The following is a 25,275-nucleotide window of genomic DNA, read 5'->3' on the forward strand; positions in this document are numbered from 1 at the left end:
CTCTTACCTTTTCCCAAAACGTCTCATATTTCTTTTTATATGAAAAACCATATCAGTGGAATAGTCTTTGTCCAAAGAGGGGTCTTGTAGGGTGTGGGAAACTTTGGATTTATGTCTCTCACAATATACATTTATGAGCTTTCCTCAACTAGATATGTAGTCTTGTAATGTGTTCTTTCATTCTACTCTCAATGTCACCTTCCACTTCCCTCACATCTCCTTGTATGTGGTGATACAAAATACATCTACACTCCCCATCCATGACTCCCCATTACGACCATTATGTATGGTAGCCCACACATGACTCCCTAGTACAGCCATTATGTATGGTAGTCCACACATTAGTAGACTCCAAGTATCTCCACTATCTAAAGCAGTTGTCATAGTGGGGATACTTGAAGTATACTAGTGTGTGGACCAAAAAGAGCTGATTTTATATGGGTAAAAGATGTTACCTCTATGAGAAGGTACCAACTACCATACTTAGTGGCCATAAACGATGAGGAGTGTAAACATATTTTATACAACCACATGCTAGAGGAGAGGGAGGTGAGATTAAGAGTATTGTGAAAGAACAAAGTACAAGTTTATTCTAGTTGAGGAAGCTCATAAATGCATGTTACAATAGTGGACTCCTCGTTGGTGGATAAATTGAGATTCATGAGCTGTGGTTGGGGAATGTAAATGTATTTTGGCCATAATGCATGGAGAGTACATAATATACATTCCAAGTCCATGTACTTATAGAATATACAATCCAAGTCCATATACTTATATACAACTTTTGTGTCAACCAACAGAATAAAAGATACTACCTATTTGTGTCAATTGATATTCTCTCATAATACGCATTAAAGAGACATCTGCTAAGTTTGGTTTACTAGCCTTCATGGTTAAGAAGTTAGGGCTTAGTCACCTTGACTTGTTGATGGTGCAAGGAGGCAACATTAGCAATTAGTTAGAGGTAGGGGCAGCTCAACATCCAAACACAAGAACTTGGAAAAAATCAAGACAATATTCTTGCCACAATAAACATATGTTGGTCGACCTAGTGCTTGAGAGTCTTCTTTGTGGGAATATAAATGCTAGGAAGTCGAGAGAAAGAGGAGCCCTCAGCTAAGGAAAGGATTAGGGCAGAGCTAGAGTTCATGCTAAAAGGACCTAAGAAGGGAACCATCATGTGTGAAAGAAGATACATACATGCAAATATATGTTCTCCTCCAACAAGTATTTTGGAAGCATGGCAAGATTTGGTGAGCCTAGACATGTCCCACTTTTGGCATCAAGAAAGTTAAACCCATGGTAGGATCGCCTTACTTATACCTTGAGAATGCGTTAAAATAGCCATCTACTTAGGATACCATCCAACGACACTTTCACAAATGAACAAATGAACAAAGCTCGAATGCATCATAAAAAAGAGGACCTCATATCTAGCATGTGACAAGGTCAAACAGATCATTTCTCAATATGAAGGAACATATATCCTTCCACATGAGGATGTGCAAAGGGTGGAACTTGTTATGGGGGTGATGAGCCTTGGACAAGCGGCACCACTAGAGCTACATGAGATTGATATGGTTTAAAATTGACTGTTATTATTGATATGGTGACCATGTTTATCTAGTCCCATAAAGCCTCTAATCTTTTTGTCATTATAAACAACTTCTCATCAATGCTAATTTGAAACCTCTTTAAATTAAAGTATGGCTTTGGGGCCATAACTTTGTGTAAAGTATATGCTCATAATATATGATTAATATATAAGTAATGAATTTACCCCCATTCTAGGTTGTCGTGTGGAGATATGTAACTGAAGCTTTCATTATCCTTACACATATGTGCTTGCTAGTTAGCTTCCTACCCATTCTCATGGACAAGGAGTCTCCCCTGTCCATCTCCCCACCCATTCAAGAAAAGGCAAAAAAGCTCCTTGAGTTTGTAAACATGCTAACTTGAAGTATTATTTGTTTTAACATATCCAAGTTCACATTGTTGTTGATCACATCACTCATCGTCCCTTGGTGGTGCATGTTGAAACATTTTCAACTATACAAAATCTAGTTACACATAACATTTTTCTAGGTAGGCACGGATTTGCCTTCCAACTAGCTAGAAGGTGGATATCCTTTCGATAAATGCACACACGCGCACACACACACACACACACACACACACACACACACACACACACACATAGACACACATTTGAAAAAAAAAAAGTACATTACCCTAGACTATGTAAATGTTAGTAGTGTGTTTCATGTATAATAAAAACTATACTATGTATAATCATGCGTTATTAACACTAACAATCCACTTAACAATAAATGCTAGCACACAAGTGCAGGCACACAAATGCAATTACAAATATACACACATCTCTAAGTAAGGAACAAGTAAGAGAGTCCTACCCTTATGAAGCTTGGTCATGGTTGGTCTCCCTACCTCTATATTGATATTAAATTTTTATCACTTAATACAAATCTTCTCTCTTTGCCATTTAGTTTAATTGATATTAGTTTTTTTGTCACTTAATACAAATATTCTCTCTTTGCCATTTAGTTTAATTGATAATAATTTTTTATCACTTAATACAAATCTTTTCTCTTTTCCATTTAGTTTAATTTGTGATCTCGCATGCACACGCACACGCACATGCACACACACACACACACACACACACACTCACACTCACACACACAATAAGGAGAGGTTTTACACCCTCCCAAGCTGTGTTAATATTTTCTTGCTTTAGTGACTATATATATGGATTTGGAGTATACTTTTCTTGCTTCGCTATTGAATTGGTGATTTGAAAAGCCGTTGACATGGAATTAGCTATGGTAGTGCATCATCAACCATAACTTTCTATTCCTCAAGCGGAGTGCAAATTAGTTATGGTAGTGCTATTCCTCTTCATAAAGAAAGAAAGCTACCCTACAATATGCATCAAAAAGAGGTCTCGAGGAGACAACCATCAACTTCTAAGCTATTATTTGAGAAATCTTGCTTGTCAATGCTCATTAACAAGGGATATTATGCATCCATCACTCCCACACTAAATTCATAGATAAATCTCGAGATTTACACTTAGATACATAAATGCTACAAGAGATGCGTCTCACCGAGAAATTAAGGGGGCATCAATAATTGATATACCCTTGCTATTGTCAAGGTGTTCCACCTCAAGGGGAACATGGGTAGTGAGGTCTCAAAAAACCTATTGCCCCTACTAGCCCCTCAAAAAATGAAGTGTTTTTTAGAAGGTTAAGGGAGTAACCAATGAGGAAGGGTGCTAGTTGCTGTAGTGAATCAAATTCTTGCTTTTTTTTCTAGTTGCATTTATGTTATGTCTCATGTTGTGTGGACATAATGAGGCTAGTGTAAGAGGTCATCCAGACATCTCTTATAGCAATGTGAACTGATCATTGAGGCTATAAAGTTATGAATATGGCTCATTTGTAGTGAGTTTCAATGTAGGAGCTCTCTACCCTAGGACTAGGGCATCCCAAGGGTACCAACTAGTGGTTAGCTCTGTCACACCACTGTAGTCATGTATGTAGAGGAGGGAAACCCTACATAGCCACCCAGCCTTTGAAGTAATGGGGAATCCTCCCCACCGTCGGGCATATATAGGGGCCTGCCTGCCCACACATGCCAGACCGCCCACCACACGGAACTCCATCCTGGGTGTCCTCACCCCTTAACCCCGGCCCGCTCACGGAATTCCATCCTAGGCATCCTCACCCCTGAACCTCGGCTCGCTCACGGAACTCCGTCCTAGGCGTCCTCACCCCTGAACCCTGGCTCGCTCACCGTCCGCGCTTTGGTGGTTGGATAGTCTCGGAGCCGGTCGGCCTCCCGTACGTAGCCACTACAGGCTACATAACATTACTCCCCCCTTAAGAAGAGTTTCACCACAAAAACAAACTCCGAAAAGTTATTGGTTAGCGTACTCAAGCGCTCCCATGAAGGAGCCTCATCTTCACGATCTTTCCACTTAACAAGTGCCTCACGGTACACAATATACCTCATGTTCCGATCTCTAAATCCAAGAGTCCTCTTGTGTTCATGTGGAATAGATGGTGGTTCTATCAACTCCACCAAAATGTTTGGAGAAACTATGTTCTCCTAATGATCAACAGTTTTTCGCAGTTTACTGACATGAAAAACAGGATGAACTTGAGAGCTCTTCGGCAACTCAAGTTTGTCGCTAATCCACCAACCTTCTTACGTATTTTAAAGGGACTACAATATCTAGGTGAAAGCTTTTCACACTTTCCTGTCTTTAAAGTCTCTGACTTCACATAGACTTTTAAATATACAAAGTCACCTTCTTCAAAGGCCACTTCTCTGCAATCCTTGTTCGCATATGTCTTTGCATGATCTTGTGTGCTACATATGTAATCTTTTGCTTCTTTTTGTCTGACCATCAAACTGCGAATGGTCTACTGTACTCATGCTCAGAGTAGTTTCTAGTTGTTTGAAGACTTCCCTCCAAAAGTGGCTCTATTGAACTTCCTATCTCTATCAGAGACTATATCTGCAACAAGCATGCCATATAGTTTGTAGAGATGTTCGATGAATAACCTAGATAACTTAGGTGTTTTCACCATCTTTTTACTAGGTCTAAATTTGACCATCTTGGTCAATCTGTCAACCCACTACCCACAGAATCATTTCCTCGATTCGTTCTAGTTAGACCAAAGATAAAATCCATGGAGATGATTTTCCATTTCCCTTTGGGAATATCTAGTGGATGAAGCAAACCTCCAACCTTGAGGCGCTAATGATTATTGACCCGAAACTTCTTGCATTTCAGCACAAAGTTCTGGATGTCCTTGAATAAACGAGGCTAGTAAAATTGTCTTTTGACTAGTGCATAGGTCTTATGTATCCCAAGATGACCAGCACTTGGACTATCGTGACTTTCAATAAGAATTTGGGCCTAAAAATCACCTATAGTAGCTGGTACGCAAACTCTACCCTTATAGAGTAGGTACTCGTCGTTCAATGGAATAGTGTCTGTACTTTTCCCCCCGATAAAGGTTATCACTCCCAAGTGAATTAGTATCAAATGGTTATGATGAAGGGTCCACCCCCAAACTCTCTGGCTTGGTACATAACCCAAGATACTTGTCTAGTCGCTGTGGACTAGCGCTCGCTCCTCTTCTCGCAGAAACCTCAACTAACCTCTTCATACTAGTGCTCCTTTTTTATGAGGAAGGTGGCTATGCTGATGTGTATAAGTGTAGCCATGTACATCGCGCCATACCTCTGAAAAAGATGAATCATGCTCACATAACCCATATAGTGACCCAAAGAGTTCACTCTTGAAGGTGGTGAAGCAAACCTTCATTCACCATCAACATGCGGCTCATCGCATCCACTACTACATTAAATTTACCTCTCTAGTAACAAAGTGTAAGGTCAAACTTTTGTAGGATCTTTGCCCACCGAGCTTTTCTACCCTTTAATTCACTCTAATTTGAAAGCCATTTGAGAATTTCATGATCCATCCGGACCTCAAATGTAGTGCCATACAAATAACGTCGCCACTTTTTTAGAGCACGAACAATAGTAAGTGACTCTCGCTCGTGTAGTAAGCTAAGTAGTTACGTCGGGCACACGGTCAAGCTTCTTGCTTTCAAATGCAATAGGGCATCCCCTTTGCAATAAAACTGCCCCAATGGTCTCCCCACTTGTGTGTGTCTCCAAAACAAATGGCTCATTGGGGTCCGTTTGCGAGATGGGCCACCTTGAGCTTCTCAAAACTTCTTCGTTGAGGATCCAGTGAATAGTTTTATCTTTTGTCCTGAACTCATCGATTAAGGGGTTTGCAAAATCTTCGCGTAGTCTTTTACATAGTGTTGGTAGAACTCAGACATACCTAGAAAAATTTACAGTTCCTCAAGATTTCTAGGTTCAGGCCATCTAACAATGGCATCTACCTTGTTAGGATCCATCTGTGTACCTTCCGCGGGGAGACAATGTAGCTTAAATAGTGAATTTTCTTAGCAAAATATTCGCATTTGGATTCCTTTCCAAATAGCTTATTTTCCCTAAGGAGTTTGAACACTGAGTGCAAATGTTGTAAGTGTTCTTCATTCGACTTATTATATGGAAGTATGTCGTCAAGGAAAACTACTACAAATCTTCCCAAATATGGACGTAAAATCTTGTCCATTAGCGTCATAAATGTTGCACATTCGTAAAGACTAATGGCATGACTAAGAACTCGTAATATCTAAAACGAGTCCTAAACATGGTCTTGGGAACATTCTGTTCCCTAATCTTGACGACCTAGTGATACCTGATCTAAGATCAATCTTAGAAAATACTTCACTCTTGAATTGATCAAACAACTCATCAATGCAAGGCGTTGGATACTTATTTTTAATCGTTATCTGATTAACAGCACGATAGTCTACACACAATGCCCCAAACAGTCTTATCGTAATTGACCATTAGCCAATGATAAAGTGTACTTATGGTCGCTCTTAGTCTCTCGCAAAAATCGTGACTTCTTAACTAACGTGTAGTTAAGAAGTTGTGAGTGGCTCCATCATTAGTCATAAGACAGTGACTCTACGGCCACCTAACCTGCCATACAAGTGGACCAAATCATGTGGTAACATTGATGGCTGCCACATTGCGTGGGTAATGCAGCAAGCGTGGGTACTATCCGTATGCCTGACAGCTACCTCTCTAAACTCCGCGAACTAAGAGATAACTACTTGATAGTATGCAATTGCCGAGAGGATTTACCATTCTTCTTGGCATCGTTGGAACTACCTCTAACTCCCAGCTTTAGACATGTTGCCTTGTTATGTCTAGCCTCGAAACGGTTAAAGCATAGATTTTCCTTTCTAGCTTTCTCGTACTATTCCTTCTTGGTGGATTTTGATTGGTTTTTCTCCCAAAAACGACATGGTTTCTTCGCCTAGCGCCCACTCTTCCCTCTTTGCTGCTCACTCTGGCCCCCTTGCCCCCGTTGCCTTGAAAGATTTTTCTCTTAAAACTGGAGCCCTCTTTACCCTAAGTTGTTTTGCTAAGGTCAGATTTAGATCGGCTTGAAATGTCATCATATATCTGCACATACTTTATGGCCTCACTGAAATCTGTCGGCTGCTTAGGCTCTACAAAAGCCTCATAGTTTGGGTGTAAGACTCTCATAAATTCACTTAAAGTTTGGAATTCATCGGTTCCCTTTAATTTGAACACAATCTTGTGGTAGTTGGAGATGTATTGTCTTAGGGAGATGCCCCCTGCATCGAGCATTTATCCCAACATGTGAGGACCTCTGCAACTCATTCATGGGCAAAAAACTCTCTTTGAAACATGTGAGGACCTCTGCAACTCATTCATGGGCAAAAACTCTCTTTGAAACATCGTTTTGAACTCTACCCAGGTCCTTGGACGTCCAGCACTCTCGACCAAATTCATCCACCATTTATACACTTTGCCTCTCTCAACGACATGCTTACCTCTAAGGGCCTCACCTCCTCTGGCGCCTGCTTGAGGTTGTGGATATCCAACCACTTTGGCGTAGAAAAATGTTCATCAAGTCCTTGTTGCATTCTTTTTCGTCTCTCCCAAAGCTTGGCGGCTTGAGGTTCTTGAGAAGATTAGTAGTCACTCACTCTGCAGACTGCTTCGCAGGCACTCTGGCCCGCGATCCTACTCGAGACACTACGTCCTTGGTAGGAGGAAAATGCACCCTCCTGTGTGCAGATCTTGGCTAGCAACACTCCTTACAGGAGTAGCAAAACTAGCATCCAAATGGTCATGAATACTCCTAAGCACGGACAAGATCTCAGTTTGGTTTCTCTCCAATGCGCTGGACCCCCTCGAGATATCCATCTTGGCCTCTAACTCCACATATGTGGGTCGAGTATCATCTCCATAGGCATCCTCATCATCAAGAAGATCATCCTCATAGTACTTCTCGTTAGTGTTATCAGCCTCTGCAAGGGTTGATCGTCCACTAACTCCATGCTGTCTATCTCACTCCAGGGATGGACCTACGAGGTCATATACGGACATGGAAACATTAGGAGCTACGTTAATGGGGGAACATCCCCAGTCCCTCGCGAGCCCGAAGGAGATTGTGTCATCTTGATCTGGTGAGCGGCATCGCCTAACGAATACGGTCAAGCTCGACCTGGGACATGTCAGACATGGAGGACAACATTTGAGAAAACCCCCCTAATCCACCTAACAACGGCGAACTACCACTGCTAGCCATGATGGAATTGGAATTTTCAAGTCATATTATTTTTATTAATTTTTTTTACAGATAAATAACAAAATAAAATAAATAAATAAATCAAAGGGGAGAAATTGGAACTAGCTACCTGAGTCCCACAGAGTGTGCTAGCCACTGGAGATGCGGTCTCGTCGTCGATGTGTCGATGTGCCGGCAGTCGATGCACTACGACGTCGGTAGGCAATGTCCTGCGCACTACGGTGAGGCTACTCGAAGAAGTGATTAGTGCACTACGGCATGGTCGATACGATGTTGAGGGAGAGAGAGAGAGAGATAAGAAGTTGTCCCGCCTCCTTTTTCTATGCGTGTGCTGCATTGCAGCCCAAGGACTCTATGGCCCTCTTTGGCAGCTGGGCATGAGACAAAGATAGCTTTCTCTCTCTCTCTCTCTCCCCCCTCTTTTTGCTGTTGTTGGCTTCGCCTATGCCATGGCGTCAGTTGGCTACTTCCCCCCAATTTGCTGCTATTGGCTCACAAAACAATAGCAAGAGAGAGGGGTGATAAACCTGGTCATCGTCGACTGTAACTGCTCCCATTGTAACTTGGTCATCGGCTATAACTGCTCCCATTGTAACTTGGTCATCGCAGTAATTGCTCCCCCTCTAGATGCTGCTTTGAAAACAAGATGGAAAGCAGACTAAAGTGCTTATGTGAGCGTTTCTCCCTCTCTGGTTAACAGTTTGCATTGGCCTTTCTCTTTTCACGTGCCAACGTTTGGGCATCACAAGGCGCACCATGCCAACAACAACTTGGTATCGCCACACCTAGCTGTGCAACAAGGATAGCAACTAACGAGACGAACTTGCACCCACCTGGCTGCGCCCAACGTTGGAAAATGAATTTGAATTGCACATCGAGAGAATTTCAAGAGTTGACAAACGATGAAGTTGCAAGAGCTTATATTACGTGTCGATTGTGGGCTATGCTGGCTTGGGTGTAGCCGCCGCCAAGAGAGAGAGAAGGTAGGTGGGGTGACTACTACTGTTTCCCAAATACGATGCAGCCCCTCCAAGCGTCAGATATGGTTGAGGCGACGATGATGCAGCCCCTCCAAGCGCCAGATATGATAGACTCCCATAATAGATGATGCGTCGTCAGATATGGTTGAGGCAACTGTGATGCAGTCCCTCCAAGGGCCAGATACGATAGACTCCCATAATAGATGATGCGGCGCCTGAAGCTCCTCTTCCACACACATGGTGCGCTGTTGAGAGAGTTAAGAGGGAGAGCAAGAGAGCTATAACTTGCTATGGTAGCCTCTCAACACACACACACACACACTTGCTACACACCCTCAGGCGATGGCTATGGCTTCTCCTCCACACAGTCCAGTAGCTCAGAAACCTTGTGGGTGTGGGCTTGATAGGGTTATGCCGGTGTCTAGCTCGGTGGGTGGCTTATTGTTGTATTCAGGTTGGAGCCTATAGTTGGGTGGTAAAATCCTATATATGTTTCCCTTGTTTGCTTAGGTTTACAATAGTGATATGTGTGTGGGCACTTGTCAAGCTATCAAATGCGAGTTGTCAGTCTTGGGAGGACACAGAGGTAGGTGGATTCTTACTTGGGGTGTTTCATTTGGTATTAGAGGATTGATTTTTAATTAAGTTAATGCTTAAGATAGCCCACATTTGGTTAATGCTTAAGATTTTTAATTAAGTTAATGCTTAAGATAGCCCACATTTGGTTAATGTTAGTTATGAAGGATCAATATGTAAATTGGTTGTGCATATTCTTGTATGCATTTATCTGAATTAATTTGCATTAGAATGTGTAGAAAATCAACTAATAAAATTGAATTTTGTAAGGTTTAGAGAGAAAAAAGCCTTTTCTTAGAAATACATTTGTAACTAGAAAAGCCTTTATGGCTTGCCAGTTGATATTGTTAGTGATCGAGATCCAAAGTTCACTGGACATTTCTAGCATGAGGTGTTCAAGAAACTTGACACTAAGCTGAATATAAATTCATTTGACTATCTCGAGCCTAAGGGGCAGATTAAATGTGTGAATCAGACTATGGAGGACATATTGCGTGCATATGTCTCTATGAGGCAGTTCGATTGGGAAGATATTTTCTTCTAATAGTGTTGAGCATTATGCTACTACTAAGATAAGCCCTTTTATGTTGATGTATGGCTATCAGGTAGAGTCCCATGGATGGTTGGCTTAGAAAAAGTCTATGAAGGTGATGCGTAGCTCCGTAGGTGGTTGGTTCTCATTAGCATAAACTGTAGTTTGCAAGAGAGAGCATAAAGTGTGTGCAAGATAGAGCACAATTCTATGCTAATCAGAACCGATCACCTACTAGAGTCTTGGAAGAAGGCCAGTGGGTTTACTTAAGAATTCCAAAAAAGATTCTCAAGTAATGAGGAATGGAAAAGTTCATAAGTTTTAGGGCCTTTTTTTATTTTGAAAAAGATCACCTATTAGAGTCTTGGAAGAAGGCCAATGGATTTACTTGAGAGTTCCAAAAAAAATTGTCAAGCAATGAGGATTGGAAAAGTCTATAAGTTGTTTTTGAGATATTCGCCTTTTGAAAAAGTCAATGAGGCTGGACAGGTTCTGTCTTCCAAAAAGTGTACAACTCTACCTTGGGATCAGGGCATCCTAGGGTCCCAGTTGGTGGTTAGCCCCTGGTTGCACAGGTTTCGTCTTCCAGATAGTGTACAACTCTACCTTGGGATCATGGCACCCTAGGGTCCTAGTTGGTGGTTAGTCGCACCTGTGAAAGCCGTGAGGGCTGGGGGTGCGTGGTGGTATAGACACGCATGCCTTGTGGGTTAGGGTTGTGCTGGTGTTTAGCTTGATTGGTGGCTTACCGCGGCGGTATTTGGTTTACAGCCCATTGTTGGGTGGCAAGTGCTAGTCGAAACCCTATACGTTTCCCTTATTTGTTCGTGGTGTGTAATAGTGCTATGGGTGCACTTCTCGAGGGAGAAAATGTGAGTTAGGTTTGGGGTGTTTCAATTTATTTCAGGCTTCTAAAATTTTATTGCTTCGGGACGGCGTCCGGAACGGCCCGGCAAGGCCATGTGTGTAAGCAACAAAGAAAGAGGTCAGACACGTGTTTTTTTAAGGCCACGTGTTTTTTAAAGGCCAAAATGCACGGGGAGAGAGAAGCGGGGGACATGGCGAGTGGAGTACTGTCTCGCGATTGGGAGGATCCCAGCGTCGTGAAACGTAACAGGAGGCGGGCGCACGTGCCCTTGCACTGCCATGCCAGCATCCAAGGTAATAGAAAGCTTGCCCTAACGTCGTACGAGCAAGAAGACTTGCCGTACGAGCAAACAGAGTCTCACTTCCACGTGTTAATCTCACGGTGCCGTTGCACAGGAGCTCTGGATTTCTGGCAGAAGCGCAACTCTGTGGATAAAAGCACTGCAGAAAAGGCTGTTTGGGGAGACGAAGCCGTGCAGGCTGCGCTGGCCTCCGCCGCATCATGGGTGGATGGCCTGCCTTTCCTCTTGTCCTTGAGCGGCTACTGGGCGTTCCATCTGGCAAGCAAGCCTGAAGATGTGCCCCCACACTTCCATAGCCCCCTCTTCGATGACTCCACATGGAAGCAATTGCCAGGCAAGCCTTAAATCTTTTTTTTTTTTTGGTTTGTTTGTCTGTTTGTTGCAGTGCAAGATGCATGCACGCATGATCACACAATCATTCCAATAGAATATTATAAGATGCATGTGGTATTCCTAGATTGACGTTGAAGTTCAAGATACATGCATGCATGATCACATTATCTTTAGTATTGTGAGGTACATGTGATTGTTTATCAGGATAGCATTAAAAGACGCACGATTCTTCAACACCACTTTGAAGCACAAACCTAAAAATATAAAGTTAATAGGAAGAGAGGAAAGAGAATGACAATGGAAGACTCGATCCTCTTAACGTAACCTATTTTACATTACAAAGCTAAAATGTTAACTTTACTTGTCTACTGAAAAATGAGCATCGTACTACTTTCTCTCTGAATAAAGCAAGAAATCCTTCACCCAATATATTGAATTGGAAGCGTTGGACCGGTTTGCATTAATTGTTGCTCTCGGGCTACTCTTCACATCTTGATCTTGAATTACACTTGGTTGCTTGTTGAAGATGTGAGGAATGGGGAGAGAGGGGTCATATTTATAACCAAAGTAGGCCAACTAATTCGGTTAATTTTACGTAAGTTGTGTTAACTTGTATTAATCTGTGTGTTGTGTTGACTACATTTACACTTAGCCTCTTTCGTCCCTTTGTGGATTAGGGGCTCCCAACATGGGCTAATTGGTTTACTGAAATTGGTAGCCTACTATGACACATGCATATAATTATTTATCGATAAGAATGATGCGTGGGATTGAAGCAACTCGTGAACACCTAAGCAGCTCCTTGCTATACACATGCACGTGTGCACACACACACACCGACATAGATATGGTGCTGGTGGCTCACCACCCAATCATAGTTACGTTTGGAGCAACCCCAACATGTGTGTGTGTGAGAATAGACACACACGCACACATTTTGTTTTGGTGAAACCATTGCTTAATTAGGGATTTTATGTTACATTCATAGCTGCTCCAAAGTCGGGCAGCTACTACTCAGACATCAAAAACAACGGAAAAACACTTCCAGTTGCTCCGTGGTCATAAGAATCTTGGAGTGAAAGGTAAAGAGACCTCCTAAAGAAAGGAAAGCATATGATCTCCTCATGGCAGAAAATCAGCTGATTTCGTGCATGATGGTAGATCGTCCCCACAAAGCCTAGTATCTAGTCCAAGAAAGGAAAACCATATAACCTGGCAAAGGCGACGATAGGCGGTCGAACATCCAAAAGAATTTCCCAAAGTTGTTATTGGGAAATCGCATTCTCAATTGCCTTGACAGTTTGTCCAGGAGAGCACGAGAAGAGGGACATCCCCATAACATATGAATAACTCTCTCTTGGCGATGAGAACACCTTTTGCAAGAGGCAGGTGTAATGTTTCTCTTAGCTAAGAAGGTGCCAACCGGGAAGCATCTCCACAAGAAAAGTAGTTGTTTGAGAGGCAATTTGCTCTTCCAAATTGTAGTCAAAGAGGCCTTCCACGAGCGAAGAGGTTTGTTTACATGCCACAAGTGATTTGCATGTGTTTGTATCCAAGATGGGGGAAGCAAAATTTTATAAGTTGTAGCTGCCGTGAGGTGATGAAAAGAGAAAGGAGAAAAACGTGGGAGTTGCCTATCAAATTTCCAGTCTCTTAATCTTTCTTCGTCCTCAAGTGGAGGCATCGGCTGAAAATCTTGCAATATAGAAATAACTTCTTGCCATACATACTTGAGATGCATACCCAGATTGTATGTTCTGACAGCCTGTGGAAAGGAGAATGCATTGCCTTGATCATCAACAACATCATCAACTAGACGTATACCAAAGTTGGAGAGGAAGTATGCGTTCCTGGGTTGTAGGGTGCTGAAAAGCCCTACTCCAATGAACACTTTCTTTTTGTAAAGAGTTGCCTCTTTCTGGAGGTCTGCCCGACCAAGAAAGATGACAAAGAAGCATTTGCCAGTCATGTATAAGCTTGGTGGAATAAGGGCAGCTCACAATTTGGCCTTTTAATCTTCCAAATATGACATCTTGGTGGGAAACTTTCCAATCCCCAAAAGCTTTTGTTTTCATTGTTGCAATCAAATGTGCCAGCATCAATGTCCAAGGTTGCTTTTGGTGAAGAAATTCAGGAAGTAGAGTTGCCTTTCTTGCAATGACATGGTAGTGAATATTGAGTATATTCAGGCCTCCATGCACTTTGGGTGTGCACACAAGTTTTTTTTTTGAGCAATTTGACGGGCTTTCTATCTATTTTTGTCCACCATAAACATTCTAAAGCTTTGGACATAAAATTGTCAATATCCTTATTTGACCAAGGCACAAGAGGCTAGTCGAATTGAACATAGGCCATGATGGGATTGGACAATACGAAGCTGTACATGCAATGGCCATGTCGACAATTTCGAATTCCTAATCTTATGATTCAGCTTAGCCATAACCCATTGCCTTTCTTGCTTTAGAGACACTTTCCATCCAATAGGATATCCAAGATGCTGAACCATTTGGTTTGGAGGCAATATGAAACATGGCCAAAGAATGGAATGCCAATCATATTCTTTAAGAGGCAACAACTTTGACTTAGTAAAATTAACCTTCAATCCAACAACTAATCCATATAGTTTCAGCGCATCCATGATGGCATTGACATCATGTTGTGTGTTCCTGGGAAAGAATCATCTGCATACGCTTGACTAACAAATTGACTAGCTCTTATAATGTCAATACCATGTAGTCTCCCTTCCACAATCAAATTGTCCATATACAAGAGCAATGGGTGAGTAGCTATCGCATAAAGCAAGGCACTCAAGGGACATCCCTTTCTTACGGATTGTCCAAGCTTCCATTGTGAGCAGAGAGTTCATTACCAATAATAGGCGGTCCCTTCCTCGTACAGCCAATATATCATATTCCTCATTTTTGGATCAAGCCCATTTTGTCCATCACTTGATGTCAAATCCCCACCGGATCTCCTCATGGAACGCTCCTGGTACGAGACTCGAAACCTGCAAACAAACAAACAAGGGGGTGAAGGCCTGACTCACCTTCCAACCATGACAGCCGTGGGCAAGCCCACAGTCTTGGCTGTCCCCACCGAGCCACAAGCTGAGCTAACTAGGTTGACGTACCGACCAATCTCCTCCTCGCGACGTCCCATACCGCCACGAAGCTACCCTCGTGGGCCTCGAGATTGCTGTCGGCCTCGGCTGCGTAAAGCAGTTGCACGTCTGCACTAGATCTAGGCTCCAGACCATAGAGCTCTCACAAATCTTGCGAGACTCTATATGACTAATGACTAACCTTGGCCACCCTTTTATAGGCTCTTGGCCGGTCATCGGGCGTCCACACTTGGGTGCTCGCCCGTCCATACTTGGGTGCCCGCCCGTTAGTCTATCCCTAACTCAGCTCGCCAATCAGCCTGCCTAGCTCCAAGCTTTCCCAAACCTCGAAGCTAGTCTTGTGTGCGTGTAGCACACGGTAGATACACACTGTGCACATGACATACTCCCCTTCCTGTAAGAGCTCACTCCTGAGCTCACTAAAAAGCCAGGGTAATCTCTCTGAAAAGTAGTCAATGTCTCCCATGTAGCATTCTCCTCAACACGATCCTTCTACTTGATCTTGTATTCCATGATAAGCGTATTACGTAATCTTCTTTCACGAAATCCAAGAATCTTTTCAGGTTCGTGCGGAACAAATGTCATGTCCTCGACATCTATGATTTCTTGAGGAGTAACTAACTGGTCTGTTCCACCCAGTACTTCTACTTCCTTGACATGAAATACAGGATGAACTTTCACATGAGAAGGCAAATCCAATTCATATGCAACTGAACCAATCCTTCGTGTAATACGAAATGGTCCACAGTACCTAGGGGATAATTTCGGGGATTGACCTGTCCGTAAAGTCTCGGAATCTTTCGAAACTAAAACACCATCGTTCCTTCAGAGAACTCTTTGGATGAATGATGTCTATTAGAATAAAATCTGTCTCGGTCTTGAGCACTTCTAATAGATTCCTTCGCAACTTGTAACATTTCCTGCATATCTTGCAAAAAATTAGGTGCTGCATCATGTTGAAGTCCTGAGAATCCTACTGTAACAGGTGATCTAGGTTGAAAACCATACATAAGCATGAAAGGACTAAAACTTGTACTCGTATGCTTAGTACTGTTATATGCAAATTCTAACATAGGAAGATAATCCTCCCATGAACTCTGTCTTTTGGATACATATGCTCGAAGCATATCCTCCAAAATCTGATTCACTCTTTCAGTCTGGCCATCAGATTGAGGATGATCTGAGGAACTCAAATTCAAAGTTGTTTCCAACTTCTCAAAAACAAGTTTCCAAAAATCACTCGTAAACTTAGAGTCCCTATCACTGACTATGTCCTGCGGTAACCCGTACAGTCTAAACAATTGCTCGATAAACTGCCGTGCTAATTGCGTAGCTGTAATAGTCTTCCGGGTCTGTAAAAATCTAGCCGTTTTTGTCAAGCGATCTACCACAACCCAAATAGAATCGTGGTCTTGATGTGTTGTTGGCAATCCGGTAATAAAATCCATGGAAATACTTTCCCATTTTTTACTTGGGATTTGCAAAGGATGCAACAACCCAGCCTGTCTAAAGCGTTCAGCTTTATTTGCTTGACAAATTTGACACTTGATGTCATGGCCCTGTGAAAATGGAACAGCACAAGTGTGGGCATGGTGGTTGCAGAGTCAGAATATTGAATGATTCACATGGGGGGTGCTCGGACAGAGTTAAAGATGTGTGGACATCCCTAGGTGTGAAGTGGGGGACCAAGAACATTAAACTTTTAATGTTTATTAAAGTTGCCCCTAGGCCTTAGTGGCCCCTAGGGACTTTTTAAGTTTGGGGCCCTAGGATTTTTATGGGGAGGAGGCCACTCCACTTTTGGAGTGAGTGCTTCTCTCTCCTCCCTCTCTCTCTTCTTTTTGGGGAAAGGAATCGTGGAGCTTCCATGCGCTTGGGTACATGCGTGGAAAAGCTGAAGAAAACTCTGGTCGACTGCTGAGGGGAGCTGTTGCTGAAACCTGTGTGCTGGAGCATGCCGTACAGCAGCCGTACAGTGCTGTACGACAGCATGTACTGCTGTGGACAGAGACTGCGCAGCTGACAAGTTGGGGTTGCTACGTCAATTCCTTGCCCCCACCGCCCTTCCTAAGTTTGAAGGATTGTAGCCCTCGTCATCCCTCTCGTATCATTGATTCCGGCTCTTCATCATGGATTCAGAGGCACTTATGGAAGTGCTTTCCCATATGAAGGCTCTGCCTCGACAGGGTTGTCATGGTGTGGGAGAGTTCCGGCTCTTATATTGGTTTTGGCTCTTCATCATGGATTGAGGGGCAATGCCCATATAGGGTTGTCATAGTGTGGGAGAGTTCCAAGTCCGGGACTGGAAGCGGAAGGGCAAGGATTGTGCTCACCCAAGCCTCATACAGGTCACAAAGGGCAAGCCGACTAGTTGGGGAGTGTTGTCCCACTTACAACTACAAGCACATTTGGAGGATTCTCCACAGCCATTGGGAGAGTTGGCGAAAGAGTATGCCCTTTCTTTGTTAGATTTAGTGTGCATAGATGGATTGGCGGGCATCTCCATGTTGTGAGCTCCCTCAAGAGACGGTTCGAAGATGATCCGTGTCTAGAGTGTTTACTAGATAGGTGGGGTTTGGTCCTATACACACTCGTACAACTTGGGCACATGGACACAAGCTTTTATGTGTGGTACCGGTTTTAGTGGTCACGGGCGACATGGTCCTGATTTGGTCTAGTGGTCCAGTTGGCTAGGGTTGGCCACTTGAGATCACTATAGATAGGACCCGTGAGTCTTCTATATTCACATACCATTCATGAGAGTCATTTGAGGCACAATGTAGGAGCTCATCCACCAATTGAAGGGCCTGAGCCCAACACAAGTGGAGAGAGAGAAGCGATATATTCTTGGTGTTGATCTTCTTGCACACTTTGTCATCATATTTTGACATGGTATCATAGCCATGGTTTTGATTTTTTGTTCCGTTGTGGGAGTGATGCATGATTGATCTACACACACGGAGATTTCACTACAGTGGCGGTTGGACGGATCTTGTTCTCTTTGTGCGTTGAAGGAGCTCAAGGTTGTGTCTTGCTCTTGTGACACATGGAGTTTGTGCAATGATCATGGTTGAGAGACATCATTGAACTTGTGTTTGTGTGCTTTTGCTGATGATTGACGTAGAGGCAAGCATTGGTTGTTTTCCAGGCAACAGGGATTGGCCGACCTGCTGTCGGCCAGCAACAAAGGACACAACCCGACTTTATCTGTAAGTCTCTGTCGGCCAGCAGCAAAAGACACAAGCCGACAGCTGTCTTGTCCTTCCAGGAGTTCTTTTGCATGCTCTTGAGCCCTGCTAATGCCTTAACCCTACTGTTTATCTACTGCCTAATCAGGACTTGGCATGGAAAGCTGCCATGTCCATCTGCGCACATGACAACTTTAGACACTTGTCAAGTTATGCATGCATGTTTAGACATTTGGCAAGCAAAGTGTGCATGTTTTGACACCTCTCCTTCTTCCACTCGAGGAGAAACTCACTCTCTCTCTCTCTCTCATTTACCTACGGATTAGTGTTAGTTCTTTTTGTTATGTTGTCTTTTTTTCCATGATGAGATTCCATGGACACATTGTACACCTTTTGTCTCATAGACCTATTGGGGCTTTTGCAAGATGTTAATATATCTTCTTCTTCCTCTCCTCCTCTCACCCCCCCCACACATGCTCTACCTTCTCTACATGAAGATTTTTCTGATTTTCAGCCCCTCCACTCACCAAACTAGGATTTTTGGACAACCTCTTTCCATCTACATGCTGTCAAGACCATTTTGAAGCCTCCCCATTGCATCTACATGCTGTTTGGGCTGTTTTCACGCAAGAATAACCTTGATTTTGAGAAACCTTAATTGCTCTACAAGCTTCCCGTGTGTCTTGAAAGCTATTTTGGGCAATTTCATCGCGTAAAGTGTTCTTTGGGAGGTGCTTGGTGCTTGGTGCTTGGTAAATTACTCTTCTGCTGAAATTTCAGATTTTCACGTGAAAAATTATTCTATTTGAAGACCATGGATAGCTCGATGGGTGCATCTAGGGTGTCACAAAATTCCTTACAACTTCTATTTTTCTACTGTTCATGTGTGGCATGTGCTGACATGACATACACGTATGGCTGGTGTAGCCTGACATGGTGTGTCTGTGTGGCATATGGAGCCTGACATGACAGTACATGTATGGCTGGTGTAGCTTGACATGATAGTACATGTGTGGCTTGTGGGGCCTGACATGATGTATATGTATGGCCCATGGAGCTTGACATGATGAAATTCTATAGGACTAGCTATCTTGGAGATCTTTTGTATTTATGTTCTGGGAAGGTTCCGGAAGGATCATGAGCCCTGGACATTTTATTGGATACAACTGAGTAGATGGGTGTTTCTTCCAATATAACTGCACTCATGTGTGTGCATGACCTTGATTTTATCTTTGGATGACTTGTCTTGTTTGCTTGGACAATGCCTGAGACTTCTGCCTGTGTTGTCCATGGGGCCAGGGATGCCTGGGCACCCTGTGGACGTGTATGTGTACACCTGTTTGTGACTGACAGGTGGTCTACATGTGTTTTGCAGGTGGTAAGTATTCCCACAAACTCAGTTTATAGCTTTATGAGTTCACATGATAATAATTATTGGTGCAGGTTCACACTCACTTATAAGTGACCGGACAACTTATAAGTGAGTACACATTGAATTCACGTGGCGGCCAAAAACTGGGCACTGGACATTATTTGGACCTCCTTTATGTAGGCGTTCCCTTTTTGGACCAGAAAAGCACACGTGTAGGCTATTTTCAGCAGGGAAGTCCTATTATGGGAGAAAACTCCAGTTTGGAGGTAGGCGCCTGCATTTCAAGGTGCATGGGGGTTGGTCGACTGCTTCTCCAAGCTGTTTACAGCCTTCTATAGCGACGAATACCTAATAGGTGCATGGGAGCTGTTGGCCGACTCCTTGTACATGTTCTCCACTGCCGGCCGGCTGATTTACAGCTTGAACAGAGGCTGGACAGAGGTTAAAAACAGAGAGGAAGAGCTGGTCGTGGGCATCTAGACAGTTTTCCTTCCAACCGGGGGTTTGCAGGCTTGTGTACAACTGCTGGTCGCTTTCTTTTGAGGCTACTGAGGGCTGGTTGACTGCTGAAAACAGCCTTTGAGGGCTGGTCGACTTGCTCTATGAGCCAGACAGGAAGAAGATGATGATGTTGAGTTGTCCCGGGCTGATGTGGGAGTGACATGGGTTGTCCATAGTTGTCTTGCATGTGCTTGATGCCGGGAATGCTCACTTGTGTTGAGAATTGTCAGCAAATTCAGTTTATGTGATGTTTTCTTGTTTTCATATTTTATTAGAAGAAACAGGTGTAGCCAGTGGTGAACTCTGGGCACCCGCAAAGTTGTATTGGAAGCAGACTCCTTTTTGGTAATCTAACCATAAAGGGGGGGGGGTGTCACCCCATCTTGTGGTCCCTAGTGTGGTGTACTGTGCAGATTTGTCATCTTGTTTTATCTGGCATGCTTATGTGTATTTTCAGATTTCATGATTGATTAGATTCTCCGTGTTCAGTTGCCCTTTCGTTTACATTGGTATCAGAGCTCGGCTTTCTACACAGTTGTGCCTGATATGATGCTAGATATGGCTGTAAGGAGTCATTATCCGTGAGAGAAGGTTGGGATTTTGAGGTAGCCCTCGTCTTATTGTCACGCCTCGAAAGAGGTTACCTTTGGTTTAAGCGGCAGTGAGTGTGTGGAAAGACTTCGTGGCCCTCATGTCTATGTAGGGGCACTGTTGCACCCTTGCAGTCTATTGGTATCATACTTGGGGAACTGGTAGAGAGCGATTCTTGGGCATGGAAAATTCTTTTCTTTCTGAAAAGTTGGACGATACATTATGGCCAACCAATCTGATCATTCTATGAAGGACTCTTATCACTTGTATTCGCCGCATGCGGGAAGAAGATAGAGACGGGGATCATGTTGGGGCTTTGGCGGGTGACGATTCACCGTTATCTGCCAGGGCTGAGGATCAGCAGGATATTGATGCCTTGATGAATGAGCTTGAAGAGCTCCGTGCTTTGCAAAGAGATCCTGATGTACAGAGGGTCATAGAACCAAAGTCTCATGTCAAGGCTGATGTGGTCACTTTTGATGCAATTGCCCAACAGATGGGAATCGACAAACCTCGAGAGTTGGCTGTTGCTTATCTAAAAAGCCGTGGCGAAGTTGTTTCCGATGATGAGGGCAAGTGGGTCTTCACACGGCAGCCTCGTAGGCTATCCCATGAAGGGAACTTCGATGATGTTGTGAGAGGGCATGCAGCCCGCACTAGTGATGTGAGAGGGCATGTAGCCCGAGGAGATGATGTACATCGACATGCAGCCCGCACTAGTGATGTGAGAGGGCATGCAAACCGCACCATTGATGTAAGAGGGCATGTAGCCCGAGGAGATGATGTACATCGACATGTAGCTCGTGGGGATGATGAGGGGTTTTCAGCCCATTTAAGAGATGCAGAAGATCTTCATGCATTGTCGGTGGTGTCTTCACCTTCTAGGTATGTTCCTGCTCCTAAAGTTCTATCCAGAGTGGAAGGTGTTACGCGGGAAATCAGCCCTAGATCTGGGCATCGTCGCCAGCGTAGGCATGACAAGGAGGATCATGTATTAGAGCGTCAGGATGCCCGTCATAGCAAGAAGGCCAAAGAGTTCAAGCCAGGGGACAAGGACATTACATTCGAGAGCTATAATGGAAAGTTGGATACTACCAAGGCACTTGCTTTCATAAGGCAATTTGAAATAGCCTTTTGCACTGAGGAATTTACTGAGAAATCTATGCTCAGGCATGTGGGTATGCATCTTAAAGAGACTGCAAGTGATTGGTGGATGGCAAAGCTTTTGGATAGGACAGCTGCCCGTACATGGAGTGCTTTCAAAGAGTAATTTTATGATCAGTTCCTTCCTCCTCACTTTGAGAAGGATGTACGAAAGGAATGGGATTGGCTAACACAGGATGCAGGCGAATCCGTTTCCTCTTATGTTTCCAAGTTTTGGCAGATTCTTCTCAAAGTCACACCTTTCATGACGATTAGTGAGGATGAGAAGAAAAGAAAGTTTGAGTCAGGGCTGCAACGAATCATTCAAAAGAGCCCACCTTATAGGAGCTTATATACTTAACAACTATTTTTGAGGAGTTGCATCGCAAGGAAAGTTCAGAGCTGGAAATGAATAGAAAAAGGGTGGACAACCACCTAAGTTTATGGCCTCATGTGTGATATGCAGCGGAAGTCTTTGTATTGGAAGATCCTGTCACACAAATGCTCACACTGTCTTCTGTATCCTGAGTTTCGTGAGTTTAGCAATCCACTTTAATACTTCAAACTTTAAAGAGAGGAGAGAGAGATATATGCGAACCGGACACCAAATTGGGTCCCAAATTACCCACTGAAGGGCCCCCTATCCCGATAACGAGATAGTATTTGCTTTATTACTTTAGAGAGAATGATTGTGCACTGTAGATAAACCAAACGCAGGATCTCGGAGGATCGGAAGCTTGGCTGAACTGTACACGGCTGTAGAAACACCTCAATGAATTGATCTCGAGCCTATGCACTCTTCCCAAGGGCATGAGGAGGGGCTGCACACCTGAGGCAGATGATTGGTGTATGCCTGGATGATGCACTGAATGCTGGATATTGATGTAGACTGATGAATCAAGGCTGAAACTGCTGGAAATCTGCAAACGCAGGTCTGTAGGGTTGATTACTGGTGTAGGACTGATGCTGGACTGAAACGTAGACTGTAGGGCTGATGCTGGACTGAACCGCAGACTGTAGGTCTGCCGTAGATCTGTAAACGCAGGGCTGTAGAGGACTGAATTGCAGGCGCTTGTGTTCTATGTAGAAACGCAGATGTGCTTGCTGTTTTGGGCCTATGGATGTGCTGTATGGTTGCGCCTATGGCTGTAGGGACTGCTGAACTGCTGCGTTGGAGAACCAGGGCTGGCTGAAGCAAACTCAAGTACTCCAAGGGCTGGATGAGACTAGTCTAGGGCTGAAGGCAAGGGTACTCCTAGGGCTGAGGAGGAAAGCTCTTAGCACACTGAAGACTGAATGGGAAACTAAGCCCTATGCAAGCCTATTTATACTAGATAGGGGTTGGTCAAGTCGGCTGGTCATAATTTAATAAACTTTATGTTTATAAATGACATTAAATGCTAAATAAATACCATAAAATATGGAAAAAACACCAGATAAATCCTAGTAAATTCCCTAAGGCTTCTGGGATGTTCTAAATGATGCACAAGCATATGAATGCATATTATGCAGGATGTAGAGTGCTTTCTGATGCAAACCCTAAGGCTTCTACTGACTCTACATGCATGAATGATTCTCTCCAAGTGGGTTAAGGGACTTGACTGACTGACTGACCCGCTAAGGCTGAGGAATGACCTACGTAGCTCGTGCCTGACTTATCTTGGACTGAGGATGTACAATGGGGTCACGACGTACGACAAATATCATCCTACTAGGTTCTAATAATGTACAAATGTTGCACTGCTGATGATGAGCAATCTTGTCACGATGCACTGAGTGCAGAGTGCATGTGACATTCCCTCTTGCTTAGCTTGGCGGCAGGTTCATGGCTTCCAAGTAGTGCGCCAACAGCTGGGGGTACTCATGGAAGAACTCCTCGTCGAGCCATACGACTTCGTGGGTACCTCGATCTCGGAATTTCGTATAGAACTGACGTATCCGTCGACTGGAAGCATGCTTCCATCGACGAGGAAGGATCTGCTCGGGCTCAATAACTTCTGCTTAGTCTACCATTGCCCTACCAAGGTATGTGCATTGAATCTATGCTTAGTGGGCACGGCTAGTAGATGGTTCATCACGTTGATGCTTGTGATTAAGGAAAATTTTAAAACTCTGAAGAATGCCTTTATCTATGAATTATGTAGACAAGGTCATAGGTAGAGTACAGCAATAGAACTCTACGAGAGATAGTGCAGAGCTGCGTGAATTACGCCAAAAGGTTATGGAAGAGTGTCATGCTCCACCATATGCTGGTTATCGTGGTATTTTAGCTACTACACAGGCTTTGGAAAGATATTTCTTTTGGCCAACTCTACGCAGGGATATTGAAGCTTATGTGCGAGAGTGCATAGTGTGTCAGAAAGTCAAGTTTGACAGACACAAGACACCTGATTTGCTTCAGTCCTTACCCATTCCACAGGAACTATGGAAAAGCATTGCTATGGATTTCATTATGGATCTGCGGAAATCGGCACATGGAAATAATGCTATATGGACTATTATAGATCGTTTTAGCAAATAGGTACACTTTATTCTTGTGAGGAAAACAATCAAGCCAGAGCACATGGCAAAGTTGTTCTTAGCTCAGATTTTCAAACATCATGGTATGCCCAAGTCTATTGTGGGGGATAGAGATTCTCGGACTACCAGTTTATTTTGGCGGGCATTGTTTGATAATATGGGCACAAAGTTGAGTTTTTCATCAATTTATCATCCTCAGATGGATGGTCAGAGTGAAATAGCAAATTCAGTTCTGCTTGACTTGCTTAAGTGTTATAGAGTGAAATAGCAAATTCAGTTATGCTTGACTTGCTTAAGTGTTATAGAGTGAAATAGCAAATTCAGTTATGCTTGACTTGCTTAAGTGTTATGTATCTGAGCAGAAGTCAGATTGGGAAAAGTATTTGCTATTGGTTGAGTTTGCATACAATAACATAGTGCATTCTTCAACTAATAAGGCTCCATTTGAGATAGTCTATGGCAAGGTGGTGCTTCCACCTATCTTAGGAACAAAAGATGAAATCTTTGTAGCAGATGAGTATGTCCGTGATTTGGATAATGCGTTTGCACATGTTTGGACAGCCATAGAAAGATCTCAAGCTAAGCAGAAAAAGGCAGTTGACAAACATAGGCGAGAGGTGGTTTTCAAGGAGGGTGATTGGGTATTACTTAAGTTTGAGAAAGCACGTCTTCGGAAGCAGCCAGGTAAGGAAGGCCGGTTTCCTAAGCTTTCAAACAGGTATTATGGGCCATTCCAAATTTTGTAGAAAATAAATGAAGTGGCATATACATTGGTATTACCCGATCAGTCGAAAATCCACAATGCCTTTCGTGTCAGTTTGCTAAGGCTTTATGTGGGACCATCTCCTATGGAACCAGTTTTGGAAGATCCACCAGAAGTGGATGAACTTGAGGAGGTATTGCAACCTGAGTAGATAGTTTTTCATAAAGAGCGCAAGCATGCAGGTGACAAGCTAGTGCGTAGGTATCTTGTGAAGTTTAAAAACTATTCGACTATG

At 43.4% G+C, this 25,275-nt stretch overlaps 1 protein-coding gene across 2 annotated transcripts in view; it reads left to right on the top strand.

Annotated features, from left to right (window-relative positions):
• Positions 1-11,128: 11,128 nt before the first annotated feature.
• Positions 11,129-25,275, top strand: part of LOC147627766 (glycoside hydrolase family 2 protein) — a 149,286-nt gene continuing 135,139 nt past the window's right edge. The window contains exons 1-2 of one of the 2 annotated variants that reach the window (XM_086814725.1): positions 11,129-11,500; positions 11,603-11,842. In XM_086814725.1, coding sequence (XP_086670851.1) covers positions 11,371-11,500; positions 11,603-11,842 — 370 coding nt within the window. In that variant the 5' untranslated portion in view covers positions 11,129-11,370. The remainder of the gene's footprint in view (positions 11,501-11,602; positions 11,843-25,275) is intronic. The other variant, XM_086814727.1, reaches the window with a different exon arrangement.

Source organism: Cibotium barometz, chromosome 20 (assembly GCF_041138505.1).
Source record: "Cibotium barometz isolate CiBa-2024 chromosome 20, ASM4113850v1, whole genome shotgun sequence".
Classification (NCBI taxonomy): domain Eukaryota; kingdom Viridiplantae; phylum Streptophyta; class Polypodiopsida; order Cyatheales; family Cibotiaceae; genus Cibotium; species Cibotium barometz.